The sequence below is a fragment of the Quercus lobata genome, chromosome 8, assembly GCF_001633185.2.
Source record: "Quercus lobata isolate SW786 chromosome 8, ValleyOak3.0 Primary Assembly, whole genome shotgun sequence".
Taxonomy (NCBI): Eukaryota; Viridiplantae; Streptophyta; class Magnoliopsida; order Fagales; family Fagaceae; genus Quercus; species Quercus lobata.
In genome coordinates this window covers 57,245,602-57,255,232 of record NC_044911.1, presented here as the reverse complement: position 1 = coordinate 57,255,232, position 9,631 = coordinate 57,245,602, and the positions used below count along the sequence as shown (strand labels likewise).

At 36.4% G+C, this 9,631-nt stretch overlaps 2 protein-coding genes across 2 annotated transcripts; both read right to left on the bottom strand.

The window, feature by feature from the left end:
• Positions 1–765: 765 nt before the first annotated feature.
• On the bottom strand, positions 766–1,779 carry LOC115954555 (50S ribosomal protein L10, chloroplastic). Its single transcript, XM_031072432.1, has one exon. It carries the CDS (start codon positions 1,698–1,700, stop codon positions 1,008–1,010), a length of 693 nt encoding a protein of 230 aa, XP_030928292.1. The 5' UTR covers positions 1,701–1,779; the 3' UTR covers positions 766–1,007.
• A 935-nt stretch (positions 1,780–2,714) lies between these two features.
• Positions 2,715–9,100, bottom strand: LOC115957518 (uncharacterized protein YKR070W-like). Its single transcript, XM_031075782.1, has 12 exons — positions 8,938–9,100; positions 8,638–8,741; positions 8,225–8,260; positions 7,749–7,822; positions 7,557–7,597; positions 6,803–6,874; positions 6,493–6,694; positions 6,016–6,111; positions 5,391–5,458; positions 3,409–3,610; positions 3,209–3,292; positions 2,715–3,041 (listed from the first exon to the last, which is right to left on the bottom strand). The coding sequence occupies exons 1-12, from the start codon at positions 9,045–9,047 to the stop codon at positions 2,982–2,984; spliced, it is 1,149 nt and encodes a 382-aa protein (XP_030931642.1). The 5' UTR covers positions 9,048–9,100; the 3' UTR covers positions 2,715–2,981.
• Positions 9,101–9,631: the final 531 nt, after the last annotated feature.

Sequence of the window (9,631 nt, the reverse complement as noted above, 5' to 3'; positions counted from 1 at the left end):
ATATTAATAGTTGCACTCACTTTCAACTGAAAGAGTTAACTGTGGTTACTAATTGAGATTTTAAGGACACCAACTACTTTATTGATTCTATTTTATTAGTTGAAACAAAATGTAGTATCACTATCAGTTACCACCCAAGAAAGGAACACAGTCAGAGTCTGCACTGATGTACAGTTTCAGTTTTCAAACAGTGTACAAAGTGTCTCTATATATACCAGTTTAATACCGATCCCATATTGATTCTTTATTCCTTGTACATGATGTGAACAAGTTGCACATATACCCTAGTAAATGTTCCTTGGCTATGAGAGCATCCCACTAACACCTGACCTAAAGAACATCATCACTATACAACTCCAATTCAGTGGCTCATTCCAAACTGAACTCTACTCTCTCACCAGAACTGATGACAGTATGCTCTCTCATGCCCCTATGGCTATGGTACCCATAAAACAAACTGCTATAGATATATCAGAACCTGCAGTCCTCTCCTCGCCCTCCCCGTCTTTCTCCCTTAAAGGCATACTTTATGAATCCCAAGTCATAAACCATTTCCACAGATGGATGCCCCCAACTACACAGCTAAATATCATTCTATTGGTAGGGGAAAAAAGTTGTACTAAGTGCGGTTCAGAAACACCTTAACAAATGGGCACTTTGTCTCTATAGCTACAATCACAATTTACAACAAAAACCATAGTTCGAATCTATTCCTCGAGTTGGTTCTGATAATTTACATTTTAGGAGCCAGCAACAGGACCAATATAACCATATTGCAACACATTCACTAGTCAGTTTCGAGACAAACTAAGTTAACCTCCAATTTGACACAACTCTACAACTTGCATTCTTTTCAATTCAATTGCTACCTCAAATTCAACCATAACAGCAACATTGATACAAGTAAAAAAGAAAAACAAAAAAAGAGGTAGAGCTGTTTCCAAAATACACTTACAATTACAAGAATAGCAGAAACTCAAAAGAGCAGCTCCTTTTCTCCTCAGCCACTATTGCCCACCCCCACCACCACTACCTTCCTCTTCCAACTTCTTCACATACGCCTGCAAAACCATCACCAACTCCCTCGCTGGCGCCTGTATTGTCCCGACTAAGCTCGAAGCGGGACTCTTTATAGACCCCAACATCTTAGCATAAATCTCAGCTCTCGTAGGCATATTCTCGAGCGTCTTAAAGTCACCAGGCGCATAAAACTTTCCCTCAAAAACTGCACCACTAAAGTCATTCTCTTCAAGCTTCTTCTCCTTCTGAAAATCCCTATAAGGCTTAAGTGCAGCTGGGATTTCCTCACTGTGAACAAAGAGCCAAGCATTCATCCCCGTCATACAAGGCTTAAGAGCCTCCCATGGAGTACCCTCAATGGCTTTGTAAACAAGGGTGTTTTTCGCAACGACAAGTGTTGTGGTTTCGGGTAAAGATCTCCGGAGATCTTGGAACTGTTTGACAGTGAAGCCTTTGTACTTTATTGCGGCGAGGAGCTGACAGTCGTCGAGCTGGGTTTTCACAGTCTCGACTGTTTCTTCTTTCTTGTTGCGGGAAATGGCGGAGCGGATTGAGAGCTTGCTGGGTCTTTTGGATTTGGAAGAGAGGAATGGAGGTGGGTTTGAAAGGAAATGGGTTTGGGTTTTGGTTTTGGTTTGGATGAGAGAATGAGAGGGAAAGCTGAGCAGAGTGGCTTCCATTATTGGTGGATGATGGTGGTGAAGGAAAAGAGAGGATGTGAGTGTGTCTCTGTGTGTTTTGTTGGGCTTATCTTTTACTTTTGAGGATATGGGTTTTGACTTTTGTCACTCCCTTAGCGACGTTGCATTCTCGTCGTTTTTTGTTCTTTTAGCAATCCATATGTCGTTTTCTCTTTTAGGTTTTAAGATGTTGTTTAATTCCATGTCACAAACATGGAGTCAAAATAGGTTTTAAAATTGATGCATTTGAGATTAGTTAAAAATTTGTTAAGCTGTTGATTGAAGATTTCAAGTTAACTATCTCGACAAAAAATTCACGAAACACTAGCTCAAGTGATAGTGTGAAATTTGCTAAACCTTAACGTACTTATATTAAACATCTCAAGCACAAGAGTATTTATACAAAGTATATCTAATATCTTTCTCCTAGAACCTTAAAATTTTTTTTTTAAAAAAAATCCATTTTTGTGATTAGGTGTCTAATCAAAACCAATTGTGACCTATTCACCTTTAGCTTAAATCATTCTTGAAGCCACATAGTTTATGTTGTTGGGTTTTGGGTTACTAATGAGATTCATTCATGAGGGAAGTTTACCTAGAAAGATTCCAAAGATTTTGACTTTTGAAGCCACTGTAGTGGGAAGGCAAGCAAAGCGTTTGCCTAAGGTTACAATAGCCTAGTTTGCCCACAAAGGTTTTGCAAGTAAACTGTTGTAATTATTTTTTTTAGTGAATTATATGGGATTGGGTTCTAATAGCGGCTTTTCCTTTGATTTTTTTTTTTACTTTGTTTCCAAATTTGTGTGACTTTTAATGGTTGACATATTTACTTTAGATTTGGTGATTGTTTAGTGTGGTTGAAATAATTGTTTGTGCTATCTATTTGGAAAAGGGATTTGACTTTTGAGTCAAAGCATCACAATTTTTACACTTCTAAACAATCTTTTTTTTTTTGCTAAAACACTTCTAAACAATCTGATATTGGTAACAGTCAAAATATATATCCAAAATATAAGACTATATATTTTGGAGTCAGCAATTGCTGAATAACGTTTCTCAAAAAGAAAAAAGGAAAAAAAGAAAAAAAGAAGAAGCAATTGCTGAATAACATGAGATTTTTTTTTTTTTAAAGGGACAAAATTGACTTCATTGAGTTCCAAGAACTTGATTTAAAAAACTTGCCAAGCTTTCTGGATGTATTAAACTTTCTTTCTGCCATACAATGGTGCGAGAGACGAGAAACAGAGAGCAATACAAAAAGGGTTCCACTTTGCCTGGGACCTAAGAAGTACTCTCCTCTTTCAGAATATAGTCCACTGCCTCTTCAACTGTATCAACGACCTGCACAAGAATCAAGAAGAAAACATAGTAAAGTATTACAAAAACACATTTCAGATTCACAAAAATCCCCCATCTCTACAACACTTTTACCATGACAATAGTAGAAAATTATAGTTTTGCAAGCATAACCACTGACATGCATCTTAAAATTTCAGCATTGAACTTACCAGATCAGCTGGAAATTCTGCATGATTATCTTTTCCCCTGAAAACACCAGTCCTAGTCAAAATAGAAAACCAAGGATGTCCTGCCTGAGAATCAAAAGGTGTCCCCATAAATAAAATAACAATTGATTCATTTAATGATAATAATAATCTAGCATTCTTATGCAAAAAAACTGGATTTCAAAACATGTAGTAAGACAAACCTGTCGTGCACCCTTGATATAAACTAAAGGGTTATCACCAATCATATAAATAGTTTTGAAAGGATTTGATTCAACATCTCCATTATCTATGGCATTATCATTACAGGATGACTGAAGTTGTCTTAATATGGCTTCAGCATTCTTGAATACAAATGGATTTGGTTTCCCAAAAGAAACATATTCCAGAGCATTACAGTGAATTCTGCAAACCAAAGCCAATCATAAGAATTCACATACTATTAGGAGTTGATGATGATCACAATTTATGTTTTTCCATATGGTGCTCTTGTAATGTGTTTCCCAATGCATAATAAAAATATTATTTTTCTGCACTCTTGAAGGATGAGTCTTTCTCTCTTCCTCTATCTGCTAGCCTTGAACCTTTGACACTGTGTTTGGTCACAACTCATGGGAAGACACAACCACCAAGTCTACAAGGATGGCTAAATTTGAGGGGTGATTGATAACCCATAGATTATTCGTATATAGGTGATGCTCAAGGCATATAATAATTTCACTGCACCATCAAGGAGTTGTTTCCTCCAAATAGGTTCTAAGCACTAGCATTGAAAAATGCTATGCTATACTATTATACCATCTTAAAAAACCACTTTATTACTTATACCATCCCATTTTACAATACCTCCCACATCCTAAAACTCTATCCTTATTAAAATATTATTCTTTAATCTTTTTTTATTATTTCTTTTTAATCAATATTTTTTTTTCAGTTCCACTTTCCTAGGCTTTCCAACGGTTTTTTTTTTTTCCTCAGCCTCCCTTGACCTCTAGCACCGGTTCATCTCGCAGAACCACACACACACAGACCCATCAACAGAGCCACACACACAAACCATCAAACCAGAGCCACACACACATCCTCTGCTTTCTTTCCTTTCTCTCTCTCTTCATTTTCAGAAACTCTTCGAAAAATACCGGATCAAGAGAATGAGAACTGGCCTAGAAAAAAAAAAAAAAAAATCCCATAAGCAATACCAGAAAATCTCTCTAATAAAAGCCCTAAGCCGAATTTAATAAAAAAAAAAAGAGGGAAATTGATTTTAATAAAAGCAGATTTGTGTGAACTACAAGCGTCTTGGCCATCAGTGAGAAGCCATAATCTTCCTCTTCCCACTTTCCATCGCCCCTTGCAAAATTACCAAGCCGTCCTTCCCCTTCAAATGCTTCCCCTCCAAGTCCTCCACTTGCATGTTCACTTCCAGCACCTGCATCGCCCCTCCCATCTTTCCCTCGCACGTGACTACCACCGCGCACTGGACTGCCTCCGACGAGTCCTCGCCGCAGGAGATGACCATCGAGTACCGGAGCTGCACTTCTCCGGCCAGCCACTGTCGCTGGACCGAGACGGGGCTCCTGCTCGAGACATTCGCGGCAATGTTTCAGGTCGGGTCGATAAGGATCCAGCTTAGCTTCAGGTTCTCCTCGAGGTGGTCCAGCCAGGCTTGGTCCTCTCCGACGTGTCCTATCGGTGTCTGAACCGACTCTTTCTGTCCAAGTAAGTCGAACCGAAGCGGCGAGCAGAGAAAAGAGAAGAGAAGGAAGAGAGAGAAAAAAGAATTGTTGGTTGTGAGAAAAAATCCGACTGAATAAAATATATATATTTTTTATAACATTCTGCTACAGTACAATTCTAAGTTTAGAATTGTACTGTAGCACTATTGCAAAAATTTTTGCAATAGTGTGGTTTAGCATTGTTTGATGCAAGTGTTTTTACCTCCTAAAATGTCAAAAATACCTTAAATATGACTTTAGCATTTTTCAATGCTAGTGCTCCGCAACAAAGAAAAAGGATATTGTGTCTTGGATTTTAAAAATCTAAAGACTTTGATTTCTCTGATTATGACTTATGAGTTGTTATAGACATGTAAACCAAGAGGTGTGTCAATGAGTAAACATTCAATCTGATGTACATCTATTTGATGGAAACTGAGGACCTAATCAACCTGAGACACTAACGTTACCTATTGAAGACACTTTCTAGAGCAATTCTGAAAGCACCCATTCCAAGACGCTCAAAAGGAAAAGCGGCCTGTAGTGAGTAGGGAAACCAATCAATAACATTCTTAAGTTTTCTTCAAATATTAAGGTAAAATATACAAGTAAATAAATAAGCAATAGAATCAGGCTCTGCTTTCCATAGATAGACAAAAACAGCTGGAGCAAAAGCGCATCTAGAATCCAGGCCAACGAATTGGGCATATTGATGGGTTCCAACAAGTGAAGCCCATATTGAGTGCTGACTCCTATGTATGGTATGGACTTGACTCAGCAAGGCTATATAAGATCTGCCTGATGAGTTTTTGCTCTTATACTCCCTTTCAACCATTTGAGCTGACCAGTATCTATGTTTCTTGCTCTACTCAATACTGATGACAAAATTCCTCTTTCCAAAGCCTTCAAATTGGGGATTGATTAGAACATTTACGAGTTTTGTGTAGAAATGTTACATAATTAGCGAATTGCTCTTGGTTAAGTCATGAAATTTGGATTCTAATGCAATTCTGGAGATCCTATTTCAAGTCTAAATGAAAATAATTTATGAATTACACCCAAATTAACATTTTCTGAATCAGCTTAATAACCAACCTGATATTCAAGATCATCTGCAGCAAAATACAAAGGTGGTTGCTGTGTGTTCTTGTGTCCAGTAAGGCCTCCCGATCTTAAAATGTCACAGAGAACCTAATGCAAAATCAACAACTTCAGTGATTCTTCAGGGGTACAGATATTCAAAAGTATCTGGAATAAGATGATGACAAATACAGTGACAACTTATGTGCATTTTAATTAAAAGATCCACTACATAGAACTTCGACGGTATATTTTTGTTCTTGGGAACTCATGTAAAAACCAAGGCTGCTACTGCCAATCAAAAGCAAATATATCCAAAATTTGATTGCATTCAAATTCGCCACCCTCCATTGCAGCAGTATTCTAAACCTTTCTCCCTATTTACTACATATATCTACATAGATTAGAATTTGCATGCCATTTGCCCAGTCAAATACAATACAATGCACCAACTGACTCATTGTGATTTCCAAACACTAAAGTTGGGATTACCTGAATGTCCCTGCCCCAATCTACAGGATCACTGACAACAAAAGCTGCCTTGACTCTGTCAGAGGTAGCATTATATTTTGGAACCAATTTCTTAGGGTCACTCCCATTACCCAATTCTTGTTTAGTTGTCCACATCTTATATTGTGAAACAGGATCAATGTTCTCAAAGTAGGAAGCATACTCATCTAAAGAAAGGACTTTTCTGCCACCACAAACAAACTTAAGTAATATGTGAATCTTACAAAACCTAGAAACCTCTGGCCTTCAAATCAGGAAATACTATGACCAAGGTATAAGGTGAGTATTTTACTTGAAACCATATTCAGACATTACAACAGCAGGTTCCCCTTTTCCAGTGGCAATTATGAGCTCATTCTCAAATCTGAAGAGGAAACCAATAAACTTTGCATAAGATGATGAAGAAAACTAAGTATATTATTGCGAGAGACAATTTTTTAAGCTAGAAAAAAATTATACACATTGAAAATACATTGGCAATCATTGTAGAACAATTTGATATAAAAAGACAAATAACTTTGAGCTTTGAAAGGATATTTTAACGAACATTAGAAATAAAAACAAAAACAAAACAGAAACATTCTAAATATCCTCTTAGGTAACAGTAGTTCTAGACTTGTTTGACACTCTTTTAAGATGAGTCCCTTTCTTATGACAAGAAGTTCATAAACAAAATGCTGTGAGATCTATCCAAGCTCAGCTTTTGCACTTAATTCAGGGAATAGAAATAAGACTAGTACATAATTTATAACAGACAAGTAACTGGATGCATCCCCTAAAGATGCAGTCTTTTCTGATTGCAGACCATGCATTTGCTCAACCAGCTACAAAATCTCATATTACGGCATCATTTCCAAATCCAATGCAAGATTTCTCACAATTTCACTCCTGGCCAAGCAGGAGACTTATTAATGACATCAGAAATAATTACTCAATTGTAAGGTGTGGTCTCTTCGTTAACATAATGCCTAGTTGACAACAACAGCATTGGAAAAGAATATGATACTTTAATGTTGAAAAGATTCACACTGAACTGATACATATACCTCTTCAACAAAGTTTTGAAAGGTGAGTGACCCTGTACAACCTGCAGTAGGATACCATAAAAAGAACAGCTATGCTAAAGATTCCACCAGTCAAATGACAGCCACAACAATCATGAATAGATAAAATTCAATCTCCTATTTATACTAAAAAATAAAAATAAATAAAAGACAGCAAAAACAACAAAACCCTACCTGAGAAGGTAAAATGTGCACTCCCAAAAGTTCACTTAACTCAGTGGCACGTCTAGATTCAGGGACGCCACCTCCTATTCAAATCAAATAATAGTATTGTTCATTTTATTGCTGTATTGTATACATTACTCTTGAGAGGTAAAGACAATAAATAAAAATATAACATTTTCTTGCACAAAAATCATGTTGATAATTATGTAGCACAATGTTTTAGGCATATCTATTTTCGGTATCAAATAATTCAAAGAAATATCAACAGAAGGACGGACTAAAGAGTTTTTTACAATAAAAAAGAAACAAGCCTCAAATGTTCTAAGGTTCAATATACAGCATCGCATGTTTGTCAATATCAACCTCACAAACCATAACTAATAACCCCATAATCACATATATCTTTACAATAAGCCCATCATCCTCTTAGTAGCACCTAAAATTTCTATTAATGAACCACAAACTGAATCACTTAAATGACTTACCATTTGTCAAGAACAGAAAGGGAAGCTTCAAAGCACCTGCGGCGGAAATCAACCGAGTCAGATACAACAACAGAATAAAAAGAAACATTATTCATTAAGACTGGCAACCATAATAGCATAATTACCATTCCCAAAACCAGAAACTAAAACATTCTTTGTATAACCATCCTTCCTTACTCTTTCACAGTTCTCATTTCACAACAATTTCAGCATAGTTAAGATGAATTTCCCAAATTTTCCAAATATAAAACACACACACACACACACGCAAAACACTAAACACGTGTCATGAATTCTATTTTGCCCTCCTTCTCTACTCAATTTTCCCAGCAACCAAACAAAGTTAGTTGTACAGAAAATTCACAATTCGCTAAAACACACACATACAGAGAAATGAATAGGTTGTGACGTACCAGAATCTCCATACAATCTTCTCAGAGCTTGAGGAGAGCCTCCAATGGGAGCACGACCGCGAAGAACCACGCCATCTATGTCAAACGCAATTCCAAAAGAAGGCCTAAAAATTCACAAAAAATCAACTACTAGTAATCAAAATTTTGAGCTATTTCTCGCTTCTTTATGCTATGATAAGATTAAAAAAGTTTGAATCAAGATTCAAAATCACGGTATCTTTACAGTTTCGCAAAAAGTAAAGGCTTAGTCAAAATGATAGTTCACACAACATGAATAGAGAATAGAGAAGCGATACGAACCGTTGGGGGTTTAATGGAAGCTGAGAGAAGGAGCGCGAAGCTTGAGGTTGAAGCAGCAATGGCGCTCTGTTCCTGCTCTCGCAAACCCTAAATGCCGCGCGAAATCTCATCTCTCTCTCTCTCTTTTCTAAATTTGTGAATATAATCAACGGTAATTTTTATAAAATGAAAATAAAAAAGAAACATATATAGGTTTCCTATGATATTCTTTAGTCTTTAATTATTTTTCTAGCTCTCAAAAAAAAAATTTATTTTTTTCTCAAAATAGGCATGAAATCAATATTTTATATTCATAAATAGTTTTTTTTTTCATGAGCCATAAATAGTTAAGATTAGGGATTGCAAAGTTTGACATGACCTCCGAATTGTGAGGATATGGGTTTTGTGTCACTACTTGAAGGATATTGCATTCTCGTCGTCTGTTCTTTTAGTATTCTACATGTCGTTTACTCTTTTAGGTTTTTGAAAAATTACACTTTACCACTTTAAATTTTTCGAATGCACGTTTTGCACTCTAAATTATGACATTTATTACACTTTATACCTCATGTTAAGTATTCTGTTAAGTTGGATGGAAATTCAAAAATTAGGGTACAAAGTGTAATCAAGAGTGTAATCTAAAGTAGTAAGGTGTAATTAGGAGTATAATTTAGGGTGCTAATTCCATGTGACAAACATAGAGTCAAAAAGGTTT